Source organism: Eschscholzia californica, unplaced genomic scaffold (genome assembly GCF_041429995.1).
Source record: "Eschscholzia californica isolate CP2 unplaced genomic scaffold, dmEscCali1.0.p SCAF_1, whole genome shotgun sequence".
NCBI lineage: Eukaryota > Viridiplantae > Streptophyta > Magnoliopsida > Ranunculales > Papaveraceae > Eschscholzia > Eschscholzia californica.
In genome coordinates this window covers 76,350,552-76,372,089 of record NW_028238198.1, presented here as the reverse complement: position 1 = coordinate 76,372,089, position 21,538 = coordinate 76,350,552, and the positions used below count along the sequence as shown (strand labels likewise).

At 35.2% G+C, this 21,538-nt stretch overlaps 2 protein-coding genes and 1 long non-coding RNA gene across 4 annotated transcripts; 2 read left to right on the top strand and 1 right to left on the bottom strand.

The window, feature by feature from the left end:
- Window positions 1-373: 373 nt before the first annotated feature.
- Window positions 374-4,757, bottom strand: LOC147569274 (uncharacterized). Of its 2 annotated transcripts, none has more exons than XR_015231226.1 (6): window positions 4,505-4,757; window positions 3,850-4,010; window positions 3,650-3,729; window positions 2,801-2,928; window positions 760-821; window positions 374-617 (listed from the first exon to the last, which is right to left on the bottom strand). It is a non-coding gene; the product is annotated as an uncharacterized LOC147569274 (long non-coding RNA). The 2 variants fall into 2 exon arrangements; XR_015231227.1 differs by having other exon boundaries at window positions 764-821.
- A 9,923-nt stretch (window positions 4,758-14,680) lies between these two features.
- LOC147569273 (large ribosomal subunit protein uL6-like) lies at window positions 14,681-16,200 on the top strand. Its single transcript, XM_086655741.1, has 3 exons — window positions 14,681-15,222; window positions 15,669-15,791; window positions 15,876-16,200. The coding sequence occupies exons 1-3, from the start codon at window positions 14,848-14,850 to the stop codon at window positions 15,960-15,962; spliced, it is 585 nt and encodes a 194-aa protein (XP_086511867.1). The 5' UTR covers window positions 14,681-14,847; the 3' UTR covers window positions 15,963-16,200.
- Window positions 16,201-19,031: 2,831 nt separating this feature from the next.
- Window positions 19,032-21,168, top strand: LOC147569272 (WAT1-related protein At5g64700-like). Its single transcript, XM_086655740.1, has 6 exons — window positions 19,032-19,398; window positions 19,516-19,692; window positions 19,834-20,083; window positions 20,280-20,438; window positions 20,617-20,768; window positions 20,915-21,168. Exons 1-6 carry the CDS (start codon window positions 19,217-19,219, stop codon window positions 21,093-21,095), a joined length of 1,101 nt encoding a protein of 366 aa, XP_086511866.1. The 5' UTR covers window positions 19,032-19,216; the 3' UTR covers window positions 21,096-21,168.
- Window positions 21,169-21,538: the final 370 nt, after the last annotated feature.

Here is a 21,538-nt window from a genome sequence, read left to right as displayed (position 1 = left end):
AATCCCTTCGCTAGATTGGAAGAAGGGATGTGAATACCTTTGGGACTCTTCGCCACAAGTTTGGTCCCTAACTGGAGAATGGGAGAAAGTGTTCATGGAAGGTGGTAAGTTACATTACTAATCATTAAGGGGGTAAAATAAAATGTTGATTAGTAACAAGGGGTAAGGTAAAAAAAAGCCCTAGGATTAGTTGTCTATTTCAACTCTATATCTAGATTAAAAAGGTTGATGTGAACTACACTCTAAAAGTAGTTAATAAGTAGTTAACACACTAACAGTGACAATTGACCTTCCATCAACCTAAATTCACACTCAACCTATTCCAAGGGTTTTTAACTAAAACTACATTGACAAGCAAAAAAAAAAATTGGAATTCCAATAACTTCACCCGTTGGATTTTATTAGAAAATCAATACTAACATACAATTAGGTGGGAAAAAATAGATTTCTCTTCCCATCAATAAAATGTAACATCCTATATGTAAACCGAATACATCTTAAATCATTTTGTTCATATTCTTCGGGAACGATGATTAGTCTCTCTGTGAATTTCCCATTACTTTGTTCTTCTCATCAAACGGCTTATGGTGAATGTGTTTCTTCCAAAGTGAGATAGTCTGGTCAAAAATAAATAATTACTTTTCAAACTTTAGATCAGAAGGAAAGATGTATTTTGATTCTCTACCTTTTTACTACTTTAAAAATTGAATGTCAGATAAATACTCAAAAAATCATTATATAATAAAATTATGTACATACATACTATTCTGAACGAGTCCAAACTTATAATTGTACCCATCTTTTTTTTGCTTGTCCTGTCCCTGAAACCGAAAACATAATCAGTAATCACAAATATCAAGCATAATACCAATTTGAAATATATATTAACTATTATCACAAGATAGAGGGTACCCAAAACTAAGATTTAGGGGCTCCAACAACAAAATGGGACCCAATCAAAAAACATCTTGGCTTTCACTATTTATTTACAAGAGTCCTAAACCCAACAACCCACATGACTACCCACCTCCTCTTCTTATCTCTTCTGCTTCTTCATCAAATTCTCACAACCCCACTATTAAATTCATTCCCTAACTCACATACATTATATAATATATATACACACACACACATATATTTTGTAAGTAGAAAACTCCCATCCTCTCTTCTTCCTTACATTCTAGTTATGGATGCCATGAAAGATGTAAAACCAAGGAGAAAAAAGCATTGCAGAAGTTCAACTACGACACTAAGTTTCTCGGCGAAACTACCCGATGATGTTAATGGTGTTTACGCAGATAGTATGTGTGCAGTTAAGTACTCGAATAACCCGTATCATGATTTAAGAGAATCGATATTGGAAATGATTAAAGACGTAGGTGTAACTACTTGGGAAGAAATGGAAGAGTTAGTTTACTGTTACGTTGTTCTTAATTCATCAGAGATTCATGAATTTATTGGAGAAGCTTTTCTTAGTTTGTCATGTAGTTTTACTCATCTAATTTGATTTTTATGGAACAATGGAGAAACTGCAGTTTTCAGTTCTATAATGTACTAGTTTTTCAGTTTCTAGTTGGATTTATTCAGTAACTTAAAAGTTAGAAGAGTTCTCTGTCTCTATATCAGTCTCTGCATTTTATCTAAAAGTTATGATTTTAACAAGAAGATTGTTCCTTCACTACTGACATTGTCAAGAATTGCAGTGGACTACCAACACTATTTTCCTAAGGTAGTGTCTTTTTCCTTCTAATTGACTTGAATCAGATTTAAGAAGGTTTGTTATTGTCCGACTCGTGATATCGGACTCGTCTCAATGGCTGTTTTAGGCAGATCTATTTGAGTCATGCATTCAGACGATTTAGATTCATACAATGAGAAGAAAACAAACACTACATAAGTACCTAAGATCAATGTTTGCGGTCCATGATTGTCACCGTTACAATAGAGAAAAAGGCCATTATACCATTATAACAATTTCCACATCAAACAAATGCTACAATCTAACAGATAAAAAGCGGTCAAACGTAAAAAAGATGTTACAAGGTCCCATATATATATATATATATATATATATAGTGTGTGTGTTAAAAATAAGATGGTAAATAGGTAAGTTGACGGTCAAAAGCAATTATAATGAAGCGCGGGCACTTAGATTGTTTCCATCATACATGCCGCTTTTAAAGCATTACCGGACATCGTTTCTCTCCCTCCTTCCTAGTTCCTCCTAAGTCCTAACTTTCTTCCTTCTTAGAGTGAAAACTACGTTCAAATTAATACTTACTCAATCTAGTTTTATCATGATTCATGTCAGAAAACATGCTAACAAGAACAAATGTACCTTGTGAATTGTGAATTGGGTGCAGAAGCCATGTGTTATTATATGTTTCCATAGATCTAAAGAAATAATTCATAAAACAAGAAGAGTATATTTGAACAGACAAAGGGGGTCATATCATTCAAATACGCGATATGTCATTGTATACTATATATGATCCTGAATGATGCCAATTACTTGTCTATCAAACCCGGGTCGCGAAATATGGCAAGGTAATTAAAGATCGTAGTACTGAAAAGCTAAACCCAATAAAGTTAAAGAAATAATTCATAAAACAAGAAGAGTATATTTGAACAGATATAGGGGGTCCATATCATTAAAATACGAGATATGTCATTAGATACTCTTTTATGATCTCAAATGATGCCAATTACTTGTCTATCAAACCCGGGCCACAAAATATGGCATGTAATTTAAGACCGTAGTACTGAAAAGGTAAACCTGAAAAAAGGACAATAATTTTACCTTGAGAAATTTTGTGTTCTGTCATCTCTTTGGATTTTTCAATATTTGCTTCAGCTAGCTAATCTTCTTTTCCTAGAAATTGGTTGTTTGCCCATCAGGTAAGCGTAAGCCGATAATGACTAGCTCGTCTAGAGAAGAAACAAACAGATTTCAGTCTTCTCGATATGGCCAATCACGTAGGTAAATCAAAGATAAAGACATGTCCTCTTTGTAAATAGCAATAACACGAAAACAAATTCACAAATAGGCAATAGGGCCTAAGTGATTCGGAAGAAGCATTTTATCAAGATCAACGTAATAAGCAACAAAGAACAATGGAGAAGAGTCGTAAAGATAGATCTCGCAATCAAAATTTTATGATTTATTCATGCCGATATTTAGGCTATCATGTTGAAAATCTCTTGCTGTGGGCATTTATCTTATAAGCAACAACGGACATGAAGTAGAGTGTAAAATTTGGAAGAGTGGTATAATTCAAAAAAAAAACCCGGAAGAGGCAAACGCCTCCAGGCGATTTACGCCGTTTCTGCCTTGATGCATACACATTTCTCACCAATAACAAAATGTAATCCTATTATGCATCGACACCTACGTCTTCAGGCGACTCATTGCCCTTCCGGAGCAAACCGTCTTGATGACAATATTATAGGTCGTCGTGTTGGTAACTTCTTGTGTGGTCATTTATCTTTAACATATAACCTCTAGTCTATAAGTACTTGTCAAATATAATCAAATATAAAAGATAGCAGCATCTCTAATTTAGCACAATTTAGTAATAGTGGGATAATACCAGTATTCGATAATAAGCACTTATGAAGTAGGAGGACACTAAGGTCTAAGAGAGCAAACCTCTTCATCGTCAAGCTTAGAAACAGTTCGATCGTGCTTCCTTGTGTTCTCAATTGCACGCGGGATCATCTTTAGGGTAGCTGCAGAGGAAGAAATCGAAAATCTCAATGTTTTGACAACTCAAAATTGACGCAAATAGATTTGAATCGTTCCCTAAAATTGGTAAATGGGAAAAAGAGAGTTGCAAATTAAAAGAAGACCTCTTAAACGAGAATTATAGCTTCACAAGCCTTGGCCTTCTATGGTGTCTCAAGCTTTTCTTTTCATGGTCTATCTTAGTTTACTTCTTTATCTTCTTCTTCTTCTTCAAAACCTCCCCTCTCGTCGACCTTTCTCCCCAACTCATATCTATTCTTTCCAACTACAACAGACAGATAAAACATGAATCTAGGAATTCGCTTCAAACAAACAAAAATGTCGTTCGGAAAACAAAATTAAAACTTAAAAGTCTTCAACATCAATCTTTTTTGTTCAAATGGATTCTCCATCACAAGCTTGGAAATCTTCAAACTACATAAACCAATACTCAATCATACACAAAAATTTTGAGGGTATACTAGTTATTACCAAAAGACCAAAAAATTCAAGTTATAATCACTACAGGAAACTAAATAAAATAAGCAAATAAATAACAGGCAGGAGAAACCCAAATTCCAAACAATTCAACATTATATTGAAACAAGAAATTTAAGTAAAACCCACAATTCTAACCTAATTTTTTTTTCTTTCCTGGGTGTTCTTGAGACACAGGGTAGTAAGATAATCCCCTCAGATGAAATTGTGTGATCCTTTGTACCTCTACCCGTTGAAGATTTTTCATCTCAAACCAGTGAGAGAGAGAGAGAGTGTGAGTACCTGTATAGCACTTGTGAGGGGCGATGGTCCAACAGTTTTGCAGTTGTGCACTTGGTGGCATGCTCCAATGGCGTTTTTTCTGAACTCTGTTACTATTACTGCTATTACAACTCATTATCCCTCTCTCTTCTTTCTCTTTCTATCTCTCAGACTCTCAACAACAATGGCCTGTTAGCATGGGTTTCACACTGGCCACGGATTACCTAATCCGTGACCATGTAGAGCGGTCTGTCCGAGTCGTTCGAACAACTATTATGAGAGATGGATGGTGGCTTTAGGGTTACTGTGAGTTGCACCGGTGCCTACAGAGTTGGACGGTGCTAATAGAAAAAAGAACGGTTGGGCCTTGTGCTAATAGAGCCGTCCGCTAACAGTCTTTTAGCCCAGTGCCTTTGGAAGCACCCTACAACACAAATTGGATGAAACAAATTATAAAAGTTAAGCCGTAGTTACTTTAAAATGCACCAACTCAAACTACCGTGCTTATCTCTCCAATTACTGTATTTTAGTATTACTTGTTATATTTCTCACCTAAAGTTTTCAATGATAATGGTACGAGTCTTTGGAGGAAAAGAAGAGTGAGAAACACATAGAGGGTTTAAGTTTAGGTGGTGATACCTCAACAAAAAAGAAAAAAAAGGTTTAGGTAGTGATTGTTTTCCTGTCATTATTTGGATTGAATCGTTTGATATGAATATTCTACCTTCGTCATTCCAATTGATCTAATTTCACTTTTATTTCAATTGGAGGGTACAAAATTGTGAGATAACCGTAAAGAAAGAACTATATATATTGAAACTACTAATTTTTACTAAATGAATTCAGACTTACATACCAAATAGTATTCATTCAATACAAACAATATATTATAAAAATTTATCAGTAGTATTAATTATGTACCCTTCTACCCTAAATTCCAAACCCAAACAATCTTATTCCTTTAGAACCACACAGACAATCTATAGCAAAACCATGTACATAATATGCATGAGACCATTTTATATATAAGTACCTTCACATAAAAAAAATTACTATATAAATTTACATAAAATCCCAATTCTTGTATTTTAGATTTAATTTCATCAAATATGTTTTAGACAAATAAAACCCTAATTTATTTATCAATCACCATTGAAGAAGTTGAGAAGAGTAGAGTTGTTGCATTTAGGACACCTAGGGTTTTGCCTCCTCAACATCACATACATGAGGCAACGTGGGCACCCTGCTAATACCATTGCACCAGCACCATCACAACCACTAGAGGGCTTCTTAGGACGATGACTTCCTTCCACTGTAATGGCTGAATCGGTCGACGATGAACTGCCCGATGAAGAACCCATCGGCCGGATCACTATGGTGCCGTTTCCCATATGATGATCCATATTTGGATTATCACCCACTGATGATTCTTGTTTCAGAGGTGATATATCACCATTTGGAGATGAATTTGATAGAGATAATGATATATTAACCTCATCACTTGATCCAAGAGATGCCTTTGATGATGCTAGCTTCTTATTTTTTGATGTCCCTCCTCCTCCTCCTCCTCCTCCTTCCATGTATATGTGCTTTCCTAACCAATTAAGCTAGAGAGAAAAAGAGAGAGCTAGTGTTTCATACTCCATGTACAAGGAAGAAGTATTTCAGAGCAAGTATTTGAAGTGAATCTGGCAGGTAATATATGTATATACAAGTAGTAACTAATAGTGGAAGAAATTGGTAAGAGTGATAGAGTCTCAATTTGTTGGGTCACAAGATAAATATGGCAAAAAAGGGTTTATACTGTTATAAGCCATTAATTGAATTTCTAGGGATCCTGTGAGTGGTTTTAATATTTATATCCATAACAATCCCACTCAAAAATTTAAGACATATACTATTAATAGTACTAACCTTGAGTTAGTATGCAGGAGGAAGTAAATTTAATTTGAAAAATGTCAGCCCTGTCTAAGGGGAGAGTGTGCAGGAAATAAAGGCATTAGCTCCACCCGCTTGCGCTCAATATATACGGTTCCCACCCCGTTCTACGGGCGGGGTAGATCTCTCTTGACTAACGCTGTTGTGGTAAATTAAAAGACTACTATTCACTTCTCTAGAAGAGTAGATGACAACAAAAATAAATTTTTGACCATTCAAAAAGAAAAACAAAAATAAATTCTCTAAAGACATAGATGACATCTAATGTAAACCAAAACAAAAAATATAAATAACAAAGAAAACAAAAATACAAATAATGAAGATTGAAGAAAATATTTCTACGTTTTTTCTCTACTTCACTGATCCTTTTGTGTTTCTTGTAACCATTTGTTCACTAATTTGAAGTTTACCGAGAGATATAAAACATATGAAGGAAATAAGCGAAAATGGTGAAACTCTTTGAAAAAGATACCAGTATTCACTTGAAAAAGATACGAGTAAGTGATATTCACTTAAAAGCGGTTACAAAAGATTTTCGTCCCCACCAATCTCTTAATCCCACGATCTTCTCAAAGAAGAAATATCAAGACTTGTAAATAGGGAGAGAGATACATGGGTAATAGTTATTGTAGGAAGATGGGAGAGTGGGGTAGTTTATGTAATCCGTGGGAGAAAAAAAAAATAGGGAGATAAATACGTGGGTAGCAATTATTCTAACTAATTTTATTTAAAAAAAAAAAAACAATTTTGGGTGATTTACATAGGTACCCTTTTTTTAGTCTATTTACATAAAAAGATTTTATATCATCCGTCGGATGTGTTCCCAACTAAATCTCTAAAATAAGATGAACGGTCAGACTTATCCCTTAGATTACCGACTGAGTTGTTTTAATATAATAGATTTAAAAAGACTCAAGTCATGGTAAATTAAACCAACAACTGATAGTTCCGTTGGTAAGGCACGTAGTTAAAAATTTTGGAGATTCTATGTTCGAAGAAGGTGAAATTCATGATTATTGAAAAAAGGCGTCTTGAGGGGGTGTGACCCGACTCCCTCAAGCTGCTAAATTTTCTTAAAGACCGAGGGACTCCTAAATCTCGAATTAAATCTAATAACTAGACAACGTAAGATGATTCGAAAAAAATAAATGTAATTTAGTAAACATGTTGCATAACAAGCATGGGTCACAAGTTTGATACTCTCCCTAGTTACTTTTTTTTGTTTATTTTCTCATGTCATTATTATCTCGAACTATTACTAGTAACAACTAGTAACAACAACTATTAATTATAGAAAGTCAACTAGTTTTAGGTTAGTTTGTATGTTTAAAGACTACATATGAAGTATAATAATTAATTATTATTGTCTAATTTTTTCATAGAATATGTTTAGTTCAATGCCTGTGGTTTTTGCTTACACAAATTTTTGGGAGCTAAAAAAAGCTACTTAGCTTATTTTGGATTTTTCTAAATGCAATACATTTAAAAAAGAAATTTGTATTTCTACATTATGAGAGATAGGCCTCCAATTTCTTTTTTTCGCACCCCCTCCCCCTTTCTCCGAATTAGTCACGCCACTGTTTGAATTTGGATTATGTAACGTTATAAATAAAATAAGTTAGGTGTGCTTTAGGCTTTTTAGTGTATAATTGGACTTTAGGCCCGTTTGATTATGGTTTACTTTAAGCGGCTATATGTCACGTAATGACTATAATTGTCAAATTCTTAAAAGGAAAGTATGATAAGCTCCAACTTGAAATTATTATACAAACTCATCTAAAAACTAAGACCATACCCAAACAAAGCCATTAATAAAATACAAATCTTCTTTAGAGCTGTACATTTGTAGATGTTGGACATAAATTGGCAAATGTTGACTTCCATGGAAGAAGATGGAGAAATTGTGCTTCACTTTCATAGTCTGCTACCCCTTTGCATTTATGAATTGAGTTTTGTGGTCTATTCATATATGTAGAAAGCGACAATCAGGCGATCATCAAGCAGTTTCGAGACTCCAACGTCTCATACCACAATTGTATTACCATTTGGATAATAACCCCAACTTTTCTTTAACACAAATATTGTAATAACACCCTTGTTTGTTAATTTTAGTGATCTTTGCAACCAAAAAAACATAGAGTGCTAAACCTAATGTATGATTAGCATTAATTTACATAAGAGTAAAATCCATAACATTTTCGATAGTATTTAGTAATGATTGTTTTTTTATTTAAAAACAAATACTTATTATGAACTTATACATTATGAGAACAAGTGTACTTCTATGTCAAATTACCAATGGCTAGTAATTAAGAAGTGGTTTATCATTAAGTGGCATCTTTCATAATAATTAAAAATCCAACAAATTTTTAATTACTAGCTATGTAGCTTGACTTTTTAATTTATTTTGGTTCGGGTTGCTAGCTTTCTATGTCATTGAGTAGCACAAAAACCTTTGATTATAATTAGCACACTATAACTAGTTAATTGACTTTAGGTGCATGATTAATCAATCTTAACAAACTTTTCTAATAATCAATACCCGTTTGCAATTACTAAAATTTCACAAGTGACCCACATTGAGATGATTAAGATTAGGTTCATGAGTTCTTGTATACCTAATTTATTCTCAATAGCGTGTCTCTTGATTATTTTGTTATTTCAAGGTATACGTAATTTATTTTAGTTTATGCTTGATTTAATATAAAAATTAGTGACCTAATACCATATTTGTGTAATTTGGTCATAAAGATGAAAATCTTAATTACATCCCATTAATGGTTAATCATTGATTTGTCTGTTTAACTGTATTTTGGTTGGTGGTCACTCGTATATGAGGCACGTACACCATCATAGAATGGTCCTAGACTCCATACAATATTATCAATATATCATGCATGCTGAATTTTTTTTGTACGAACTCTATGAGTCATTATATTAAATACGGTGTAGGTATATTATGGATGACTATATGAAGTGTATAAGCGGGTAACTACCACTATTAAAGACATTTGAACTCCTAAGGCTGTATAAAAGTTCAACAAAAAAAGCTATATAAAAAGGTTAACTTAGGGGCATGAAAATCTAGTTATAAGTTTATTTTACCTTTATGACATATTCATGGTGATATATTTTTGTGTTATTGTCAAAGTGTTACAAGTAATGCTAAGAGATTTCAACAAAAAAAAAAAAAGTAATGCTAAGAGACAAAGAAAATAGATATGTTTTAGGCATAAACCATATGTGACTCGTCTTTGGGATGAATTTTAATTCACCAAAGTTCGAATCACAGTAAGTTACATATGACTTCTGTCTATAGTATGCCCGATTTTCTTGCTCTCTATAATTATTCAAGTGTTTGATGTCGTTCGACAACACAAAAATAAGTAATTTTTTTTTTGCTTATTTAAATAAGAAAAGTTAACTTTGGTTGTGCAAAAACTTCTTAATTCCTTTAAGAGTATGTTTGATAAACATGTCAAAAAAATTTGATGTGAAATCCATTTTTTTCTCGTGAGAAAGAAAATCAACATTTTCTTACCGAAATTCTTTTTTTTTTTTTTTGTGTTTGGTATGGGTCGAGAGAAGATGATGGGAATTCCAAAAAGCACCCGATATAATTATTGTTAGCACCCATTTTTACAAATAAAGAGGCGCCATCAGCAATAAAAACTGGGCGCTTTTAGTAAGCTTTAAATCTCAAACCAAATTTCAGTTCCCTTTGACTGTAGCTTCTTGCACCTCTTCTCGCATGATTGAGTTTTGGTGATGGACACGGAGGATTGCTGGCATGATACGACAACGATGAAGCTAGACGTTGTAGAGAGATTGGAAGCGGGAGGGGATGTGATACAAGAATTATCATCTTCTTCGTTTCCAGGATCAAGATTTGGTGAGATCTAAGTGGATTTGCTCACTACAAAATAAACGGGTCTTAGCTACGAGCCTACGCTCCTTTTGTTACAGACTACATATGTCGTAGTTGTTGATCTACATTTTTTATGGATATTTATTAGTCGTAGCAACTTCCGACCAATAGCTAAGATCGTGTGCGTTTTCTACGCATAGGTCCGTAACAAGTGCATAACACACGCAAATTTTCCAAAAATTAGAAAGGGCCTTTTTGTTGCAGTGCGTTGGGCATAGTAAATGGTTGGGCATTCGCTATGAACAATCCTTAGGAAGTTGGTCAAAATTGTAGCAGATGTTAGATCCACTTTTGGGAAAAAAAAAATTGGCCAAAATTTAGAGCGCGCGGTATGAGGAGCCAAAACTTTGGGATTTTCCGTTGTAAAAGGGCCAAAATTTGGAGAGCCCCAAAGCATCTTCAAATGAGGAAATAGTGGACTAGGGTTCAAATGAGAGGGAGAGTGGGAGAGATGGCGCGGGAGAAGGGAGAGAGACAAAACGAGTTCATCTCCATATCCCAAAATCTAAATCTGTATCACTAATCGATTTGCTTCGATTATAGTTACTTGTCATATTCTTTGAGTTGGCTCGTATTCTTCTACTTCTTGCAGCTAGGGTTTGAGTTTCAACATCTTCTTTGAGTTAACCTAATTGATCATCTTTCTCTTGAAATTAGTTGCAAATGCAACAACAATATGTAAACTAATTATATCTCGAGTTATTATTGTATGTAAACTAATTATCTCTCTGGTTATCCTTCTCTGATTTTGTAAATTTTGTGAAATCTAGTGAAGGTTCTTGATTTCACTGTAATGACTTCAGCAACAACAATAAGTTTCATCTATATACATCTCTTGGTTCTGATTTCACTCTAAATTTGGTGAAATCTAATGAAGCTTCTTATCAATTTCAATTACCATACTGTTACCATGTAAATTTAAGAGAGATTTGAAATGGAGATGTAGTTTAGAAGATAAAGAGTCTGGAAGTGAAGTGAAAGAGGGACAGAGAAACACAGGAGGAGAGAGAGCGCGACAAGTCGAGAGATAAGTGTGAAAAGCTTCTTATCAATTTCAATTACCATACTGACACCATCTTGGTCCAATCAAACAACAGAAAATGACTTCCCCGCGAAAACGACGTTCTCATCCTTGTTTTCCCACGTATCAAACAGACCCATAAATTAAAATTTGACTTCCTTTTAAAGTTCAGAACTTTTACTTTTACTTCAAATCGAAGTTATTTTCATTGACTATCGTCTACTTCTGTTATACCATAATGAAATTTTCACCACCTCCGAACCTCCACTATCATCGAGTCACACCTCCACTTCTACCACTACCGCCGCACCTCCACCACTACCACCATCACCAAACCTCTACAACTATTATCAGCATCACTAAGTCTCCACCACCACAACAACCTCATTTCCAGCACACAAAGACAAATTCAGAATTTGGACTTAGGGGGTGCGAAGTTACAACCCTTTTTTTTTTTTTACAAACACCATAATTAATCAAAAATTTATATTCATTAATTATATTAATTTCATATCTATATTTGGAAACTACAAATGCAAAGGGAACGAAATAAACTGGTTGACTCCCTGCTAATTTCACTTGTCACTTAAAAATATTTTTGTGAATATGTTGAGTAGTTTATCATGATTCTCACACATATCTTGTTGTTTTCACTTTATAAAAATAATTGATTTCAAGAAGGCAATGAACACTAGATAAGAATATGATATTACTATCTCCAATACAATAATGTTCAGTATTCCACAAAAAAATTTTTTTAAAAAGGCAATGAACATTAGATATTTCACACACTAAGTACGAATATGAAAATTTAATGAATAATGAAGCAAAAAATCGAACCTTAAAGTGTTTATTGTACATGTACATAATAGATGTAAAAGATGTTGGAAAAATATGGTAAATCAATGGATTTTGTAAACAGCGATAACTTTCTTCGTTGTGTCGTGGTATGAAGGCCACTGCCTTGAAAGTGATTTCGTAGTAACCTTGGTGCAAATTACCACAACTTACTACTTCTGACTGCACTGATAGAGATAGTAATGGAGATTGCAGAACTCGAAGCTTAAGCATCCAGAAAGAGGAAGATAGCCGAATTGAGTTGTGTGTTTTTTCTCTCAGTTTCGGCTAGTATATATAGCCTTAGAGAAAAACCTAACCGCCTAGGAAACGTGGTAAAAAAGTAAGGAGATAAACTCGGAAAATAATTAGATTAATGATTAGGTTATTTCCATGCACCGACTTAGTCATAATTTCACTTTAAGCTCCCGAGCACCCGAGCTCATGGGTTCGCGGGCTCACGGGTCACGACCTAAAGGCCCAAGTACCCAAGTGTCTCAAAGGCCCATGTAGCCCGAAGGCCCAAATAGACAAAGTGTCCAAAGACGAAATGGTCAAAAACCCAATTGCCTCGCATGTGTGGGCGCGCATGTGGGAACCTTCTTTACTCCACCATGTGTTTTACTATGAGTTGTCAAGCAACTCATTATAAAACATCTTTAGTTTCACTAATTGGAAGATGTGGGATGATTGTTCTAGAGAAAGAAAACTTTAAATGTCATCTTCTCTCTAGAGGTGGACCCTACCCATGTGTGCTAGCTATAAGACAAGATAGTCTTGACTAGTAGTAATTGGGTAAGGCTCACACTCAATTAATTTCAATATGAAAGTAGACCCAAACAAAAAATGGGCCCAACCATGCAATAAACCCAATAATTGATAGTTTGAAAACAAATAAGTAATTCGACTGGCAAGTCAAATTTAAATTTCGTAACAACTAAGGGCCAAAAATAAACCCTATCTGCAAGTAAGAACAAATAGTAGGGTTTTTTTTAGTTTTTTTTTTTTAGTTGAAAGGGTCTTTTAGTTTGTTTTTTCTTTTTGGAATCAAACTACATTAATAAGCCAAAAGGCTAATGAAAATTACATCATGAAGTTGAAAATCAAAGACACAACTAAAAACAGACAAATAAGTCAAGTTATGGCCACTTGAGATGTCTCTAGAGCTGCCTGATCTAACTGGTGGGCTACATATCTGGTGCAGACACCACTAACCATCTGTGGGTAGTTTTATAACCGTTCTTCCACCTTCTTCTCTTCTCGCCGTCAACCGTCGACGTGCAGATCTCTCTGGTTTGCCCCTCTAATTCCCGTACATCGGTAGAGAGAGTTGTAAGTTGTTGAAGAAAACTCCCAATGGATGTCCATGATCAAACACTCAAAAGGGTCCTAAGAACCAACAAAGCAGGCCCTAAAGACCAACAAAAAACAGTTCCTATCCAACCCAACTACTCCCAATTAATTTAAAAAAGAAAACTAGTACTACCAATTAATTATTATTTTTTTTTTTTGGGGGGGGGGGGGGGGGGAGTCAGGGAGTGCCGCCTATATCCATCCCTGCACCACCCCACCCAACAACACACCTCAACAACCACCATTGTAGATTCACCACCACCACCATACTTTCACCACCACCACCACCACCACCACCATATTAATACTACTACCTCCATATTTCCACTACCACCACCATATTAATACTACTACCTCCATCACCATCACCATATTTCCACCTCCACTGCCATATTTTCCCACTTCAATTATTGCATCTCTATCACCACAACATCTCAAGTTTCTCTATCACCACCACAACCACATCTCAACCATTACTACCTCATCACCATTTATCCAAAGGTCCAATGCCACTACCACTTCTATCACTATAGGCACCGCAACTACCGCTCTTACAACCACCACCATTGCCACGATAGTCATCATAAACCCTTTTTTGGTTGTTTTAGTCAAGATTGAAGTTGTTTTAGTCAAGATTGAAGTTGTTTTCAAGTCTATCTTATAGTTATGGCTTTCAAGTACAACGTAGAGTAGACTGTGCTAGGTTCTTTTTTCGCCTCGACAGATAGGAAAAGAGTCAATTTAATAAATTTCTGAATAAATGACAAATCAATTATCACTATGAGAAAAGTGAATTATGTTACATAATTAAAATTTTGATATTTTATTTATAAGCAACAATTCTGTCAAATTATGTTTTCGAATCTTGTTCACTTTATTATAGCAAAAGAATTTCTACCCGAAGCAAAAAAACAGTTATACTTTTGTTTGCCAAACGACTTCTGGCTCATGTGGAATGAACGTGGCTCGTCATTAAAACTTTTCACGAAACCAACCCTATACTGGGCCAAAGTTGTTGGGCTCTTTGTCTAGCGGAATCCGCGGAAGCTACTGGAATAGTACAACTCGATCAACCCGCAAAGGCTCGACAAGAAACAAACAAGGGCAAATCACGTAAATTATCCAAAATAGCCAGGTCAAAAAAGAACCAAAAGACACAAGCGAAAACCAAAACCCTAATTATCAAATCATATAAAATCTAGGTTTAGAGTTTTATTCTCCTTTCTGCAATTCCATTCCCGCCATTGAGAGAAACTTGGTAGAAGAAGAAAGAAGAGAAGTAAAAAAATGAAGCTCATCTTATCATCGGATTCTATGGATATTCCAGATGGAGTAAAGATCAAGGTGAATGCTAAAATTGTCGAAGTTGAAGGACCAAGAGGGAAATTGATCAAAGATTTCAAGCATTTGAACTTGGATTTCCATCTAATTAAGAACCCTGAAACTGGAAAGAAGAAGCTGAAAATTGATTCTTGGTTTGGATCTAGGAAGACGAGTGCAGCGATCCGAACTGCACTTAGTCATGTTAGTAATCTGATTACTGGTGTTACTAAAGGTTACAGATACAAGATGAGATTCGTATATGCTCATTTTCCGATTAATGCTAGCATCACTAATGGAAACAGGAGTATTGAGATCCGTAACTTTCTTGGCGAGAAAAAGGTACTAACATTTTTCAATTCTTGATACTTAGGGTTTTGATCTTTGATAATGTTATGATAATCAGGAAATATCTAGGTTTTAATACATTTTGGTAGGATTTGAAATACTAGTTGTGTTGTTTATTAGGGTTTTACGTTGTTTATTAGGGTTTTGATCTACCTTGAAACTGGACTCCAATGGACTTTACATTGTATTGAATTGTATTTTGGTGTTTACCTAGATGACAATGATCAAGTAATGATTCCTGTGAGAGATTTATTCTTGGTAGCTTTCTTAGGTATTCATTTGAATTATTGTTCCTGTTTGAAACTTCGTAGGAAGTGATTACGTATTTTGTTGAAGCATTAGTTTCATGAATGTTGAGATGTTAGAGTAGTTACTTACACTTGCTACCATGTTCCTTTCGAAGTTATTTTGTTGATCAGAGGATATTTTGTTGTGTATAGGTCAGAAAGGTAGACATGCTTGACGGTGTAACCATTCTCCGATCAGAGAAGGTCAAGGATGAGTTGGTCTTGGATGGAAATGATGTTGAACTTGTCTCCCGATCATGTGCATTGATCAATCAGGTTTCACACACACACACACTCTCTCTCGCTTGCTGTTTGGTTTTTGTTATGATAATTGTATTGACTGAAATACTTTTTCGACAGAAATGCCATGTGAAGAACAAGGATATCAGGAAGTTTCTTGACGGTATTTACGTGAGTGAGAAAGGAGCTGTTGCAGAAGAAGCATAAGATGGTAACGAGGTCATTGTGTTGGTATAGAGATCTACTAAGTTTTCTTGCGAGGCTCATCCTTTTTTCGTTCTCTATTTCTGCCCCCCGTAGTTTTAGAAACATCTTAGAGACTATTTTAGGATTCTAGGTCAAAATTTTGTGGCATCAATAGTTAATTGCGATTCTTATTTCTTGGAGGATGAATACATCAAACATTTTTATCTTTTCTAATATATATTTGGATGTTTTGATGAAATTTGATATATGAGCAGACACAAACTGAAATATACTAGTAATCCGACCTAGACAATAATTTGACAGATATGATATCTTTACATCATGATTGTCTGTTCAAATAAAAGGCTGTGAGCTCGAAGGCACCCACGATAGCCCAAGGTCGAGTGAGCTCGTGGGTTACCTGATGGGCAGTAGATCGGTATGGGGGAGCTCGTTAAGGGGTAAAGATTCTCCTTACTACACTAGATTAGAAGAGTGAAACAGTGTGTTAAGGGGGATTTTTTTTTGTGTTAAATACACAGAGAGACGAAAGATATAGAAGAACAAAAAAGAAGATGAGGAGACGGAGAAACAATGAAATAATGAATCTTCTCAACATTAAGTGCTTATCTAAATAATGGGCAGTTTTGACTAAATCAAGTAGTCAACGAATTGGCCAAGACTGCATGTGAGCAGACCCTCGTCAAAGCCATTAGAGGGTGGATCCGCCAGAACCTTGGTAGATGATTTCTGAGATGGAAGGTCAGCAGGAGCCTCTAAGGCACCTTGAACCTAGTGCTGGCTTAGAGGCACAAATTAACTATGGTAAGAGCTCTGCTTTGGTCTTAGAACGACAAAGAGAGGTATACGAAAGTCAGCTAGCCACCTTGAACCCTGTATTGCCTCGATGCAAGAGGGAAGGGGCGTGCGAACTAAAACTTTGCAATCTGAATCTTGATCTGTCCAGAGACTCCAAGAGGATAGATCAGCTGGAGTGACTTGGTCCCTTTAAGCTCAAATCTATCCGAAGAAGACACCAATGAAGTGGAAGGTCAGGTAGAGCTAAAGATCAATGTTTTGTACACAACCCGTTTATGTATCAAAGGAGGATCTGACAACGTCAAATGATACGCATTCAATAGATATTACCTTTCGACTATACACACGTGACTATCATCAAGACCGGTGGCTTACCGCCGCATCATCTTGGTCTTGCATTGCCACATCTCAGCCAAACCTTTATAAGCATTGCAGGTTTGTCTTAAAAAGTGATTGAAGTATCATCTTCTACACTTGGACTTTTGAATTCTTTCATTAAAGTGCAAAAATCTCCTCATCGATGTAAGCATCGATGTCTTTTCTTTTGCAGGTTATGTCCTACCTCAATCCAGTTTCGAATTGTAATCTGATTTGAAGTCTCCGTCGTTGGAAAGATATCCAAGAAAATCACTTTCTGAAACATCATCATGTACTCCTATTTAAATTCCATACAAATTCTGGAGTCATTATGCCTATCTTAGGCTTTGAACTTGAGATAGACTAAACCAGCATAATGAAGTCCCAAGAGACGTGATAAATACAAAAGTAAATAAATCCAGTCTCATATTTGATATAAATCAAAACAGATACATAATCAACTCCCCTTGGTACAGTAGTTGGGCACTCCCTCTTAACCCAATGAGGTCGTGAGATAGAGTATCAGTGGAAGCAGTTTGCAATCAAGATTTATCACATGTAATTTAGACAATAAATAAAGTAAAGGTAGAAGTAGATGGACTTTCAGGCCCCTTAGGATGACTCTACGGGTTTTTATATGGCCTTTACAACCCAAAATGTCTTAGTTGGCGGTTATAATGCTTATTCAAAAGCATGACGTATTGCATATTATAATCATGATGTAACAATGTGATTGAAATGTAATTATTCTTGGAGTCAAATATAAAAAAAAAACCATGTAGTCTGAGAGAGATGTTTGCGGCCAATGCACAACCATAGTTGCTTCCCTCATTTTTGACCCATAATTACAATGCCATTAAAGAATACAAGAAAGTTGGCACATTCTTCTCCAATAAGAATGGTAAAACCTCACCTTGATATGTGAACAGTTGTAGGTTGTCTACTTGTCTTTGATAAGGATTCCACTACCTCATGAATGAACTTTCTTTGGCCCTTTGCTTTCTAGAATTTATACCCTACCTAGTTTTGGAATTTCCGTCCTACTTGACCCCATTTTACTAGAAATGGGTATCTTATCATAAGATTTCTATACTTATATGCTTAGTTTCTCAATTAAGTTTCTTTTAATGAGCACTATATTTTACGATTAATATCCATAAAAGAGTGGATGAGATTTAAGGAGCCTAGTTTTTAACTCTCTTGGGACTTTTAAGCATTGACCCATAATAGTGGGAACATAAGATAAGATGGTTAATCAAATATCTAAGCACTTATTAATTAGTATGTAAACTCTTCCATATCACTTAAACTTTTAACCTACTTTTGATTTTCTAGTATTAGTATATGCGTCAAGAGAAGGGGTCCGGAGATGTCGTACAAGTGGCAGCAGTCGGCGGCACCCCCTACCATCTATATATGCCTTGATTGAGTCTCTTGAGCTATCTTTTGGAATGAGAGACCAACCACATAGAGACCAACCACTTAGAGACAAAGAGACCCAAGACCACACACACAAAAGCTATTCTTCGTCAGGTTTCTTGAAGACGATGAGAAACAACTTTATAAACCCCTCAAACTCACGAACTCTCCGCTGTAATTAACAGGAATATGTAACGATATGACTCCAATCACCCGATTACTTTACATTGGGCAATAACATGTAATCTCTCCATTGAGGAGACCAAGGTTCGAATATTACTGTATTATTGAAAATGTTAAGAATGGTTTAGTGTTCGTGACGTTACACTAAAACTGTAAAGCATATGTCATATGGAGAAGGGAGAGAGAAATTTCAAGGGATGAATGAAGTGGATCATGACTTTAGTTTGCACCTCTTTATCTTTATTGCTCAAATGATTTTGATTTCCACTAGCTTATTTTTCACTATTTAAATACACGACAAATGAACAACATAAAACGCTTACATTCTTAAGTAGGTAAAATTTTAAAAAATAAATCACTCATTTTTTTATTTTACGAAAGAATAAGTCACTTGTTGTACTTATCTACTTATAAATAGACTGTAGTACTCTCTGTGACAAAACAAGCTGAAAAACAAACAAGTCTAGTTCTTGTTTGAAATCAAGTTCTTATAGGTCATGGCAAGGGCAAGGGTTTATGCTCCTTATTTAGCCATGATAATAGTTCAACTCTCTTATGGTTGTGCTAATATTCTCATCAAGGTTGCCTTGGACAAGGGACAGAACCAACTTGTTTTTGTAGTTTATAGACATCTTGTTGGCATGGTTATTTTAGGACCTTTAGCCTATGCTCTCGAAAGGTATATTGTTTGTTTGTTTGTTTTTAAGGGTTTCTAAGAAAGATTTGGAGAAATTTTAAGTAATGAAGTGTGTTGTTTTGATTACACTAATAATTTGATTTGAGATGTATATGTTAGGAAACAACAACCCACGATGTCTCTAATGATGATAGTGAAGATATTCATCGTTGCCTCTATGACAACGGTGAATCTCAATGTTTGTTACGCTGGTCTCCAATATACTACGGCAACTGTTTCAAGCGCTTTGAACAATGTTATCCCTGCTTTTACGTTTTTACTAGCTGTTTTACTAAGGTATGTGGCAGTCTCGTTATCGTTCTATCTTGGTAGTATCGCCTTATTTCTAAGTTTCCACTCTTGTTTTATATGTAGAACTTATTTATTGTTAAATGATCAAATTATCATAATTATTAATATCTTTTTAATCTTAAATAGGATGGAAAAAGTTAACCTTAGAAGTGTGAGAGGGAGAGCAAAGGTGGTTGGGACAGTGATTTGTATAGGTGGAGCACTTATATTTACATTTTGGAAAGGAGGCTACTTATTCAAAAGCTTAACTGAAAAGCCCCTGGTTAATATTCATGGTGGAAGTCATTCAAATGTTCATCACAAAGAAGATTGGGTCAAAGGAGCTGGTCTCATTTTAATTAGCCAATTTGCCTGGTGTATATGGTTGTTTTTTCAGGTTTCTAACATTATTTTCAATTATTACTTTTCTTTTCTAAAACGATTCACATGGTTTTATTAGATGACCGAGAACTTCAGCATTTTCGATTATCGTCATAGGGGGAACGAAGAATTTCTAAATAGATTAGGGATTATAGTTTATGTAAACCCCTAATAGATTAATTCAAGTAATGGGTTTTCTTAATTATGAACAGGCTGCGATTAGTGAGATATATCCAGCAAAATTATCGTTGAACACTTGGTTATGTTTCTTTGTGTCATTGCAATCTTCTGGTGTTGCACTTATTTTCGATAGGAAGCTTTCATCGTGGAAATTGGGATGGAATGTTCAACTCGTTAGCATCTTGGTCTCCGTGAGTTCAAAATATCAGCAATACAATTATATATATCTTCCTTATCTTGTTTAAATTGTATTACAATTTCACATATAATTGTATCAAAATAAAACGTTTTGTGAAATAAAGAAAAAAGTAAAGAACCCTATGTATTTGAAGAATTTGTTTTCTTGTTTAATTTTTCTTCTTTTCATAGGGAATATTGAGCACGGCCTTGGCGTATTACATTCAAACTTGGGTCATTATGGAAAAAGGGCCAGTGTTTTCGGCAATGTTCTCTCCGTTACTTGTTCTTATTGTTGGAATATTTTCCGCAATCGCATTTGCAGAACAACTTCACTTAAGCAGGTAAGTAATATGTTATAACATAGCACTTAAGCTTGAGTGTCACTGAATCTTTCGACTATATGTAGCATTGTCCCTTTATGTATCCTTGTATTCTTCTTCTTGAAGAGACTCTGAGGAAAGGACTTCTAAATGAAAATTGTGTGCAGCTTGATAGGTGCAGTGCTCATAATTGTGGGGCTCTATTGTGTGCTATGGGGAAGGAGCAAAGATAGTCCACCCATGAAGAAGGAGTCGATTGCGAAAAGTGATGACAAGAGTTCTCATCATCAAGCCCTTGATATCAACATGACAAGACCTGTAATTGTTCCCACAAGTGATAAAAAATAGTTACATCAACAAAATTAATGTACTTCATTGATCGAAAAACAAAGTTCAATATGAAATTGGATAGTTTCTTTAACTTAACGGGCTCCAGAAATCCATCACCTTGGTTCAAATTATGGGATCGGGTCATAAGGGCCGAGCAAAAGCAAGCATATGTTTTAGTAGCCTGTCCAGTGAGATGGGAAGCTCTATAGACATCCCTTTTTGTTTAAGGCGCCCCCTATTGCCAAAATTCGTGCGTGGCTCATGTGATCGGAGCATCTTAGCATCAATAGAAGGCGCCTATCGAGTGAGACTTGTAAAGACTCTAGAGTAGTATTTGTTCGAGTTTTTCAACTAGGTTTCTACATTGGTCCGGATTACAATAACACTGTCGATCAACCAATCCAAATAGTTTTGGTTTGATGAAATTTATGTTCCAACATATTTGGGAATAATTTGAATAG

Bases quoted from the DNA above. Each gene is read 5' to 3' on its own strand.
- LOC147569273 (XM_086655741.1), top strand. From the start codon at position 14,848: ATGAAGCTCATCTTATCATCGGATTCTATGGATATTCCAGATGGAGTA. The intron at 15,223-15,668 runs GTACTAACATTT...TGTTGTGTATAG, and splicing joins ACTTTCTTGGCGAGAAAAAG to GTCAGAAAGGTAGACATGCT. The intron at 15,792-15,875 runs GTTTCACACACA...CTTTTTCGACAG, and splicing joins CATGTGCATTGATCAATCAG to AAATGCCATGTGAAGAACAA.
- LOC147569272 (XM_086655740.1), top strand. From the start codon at position 19,217: ATGGCAAGGGCAAGGGTTTATGCTCCTTATTTAGCCATGATAATAGTT. The intron at 19,693-19,833 runs GTATGTGGCAGT...AATCTTAAATAG, and splicing joins TTACTAGCTGTTTTACTAAG to GATGGAAAAAGTTAACCTTA. The intron at 20,439-20,616 runs GTGAGTTCAAAA...TTCTTTTCATAG, and splicing joins TCGTTAGCATCTTGGTCTCC to GGAATATTGAGCACGGCCTT.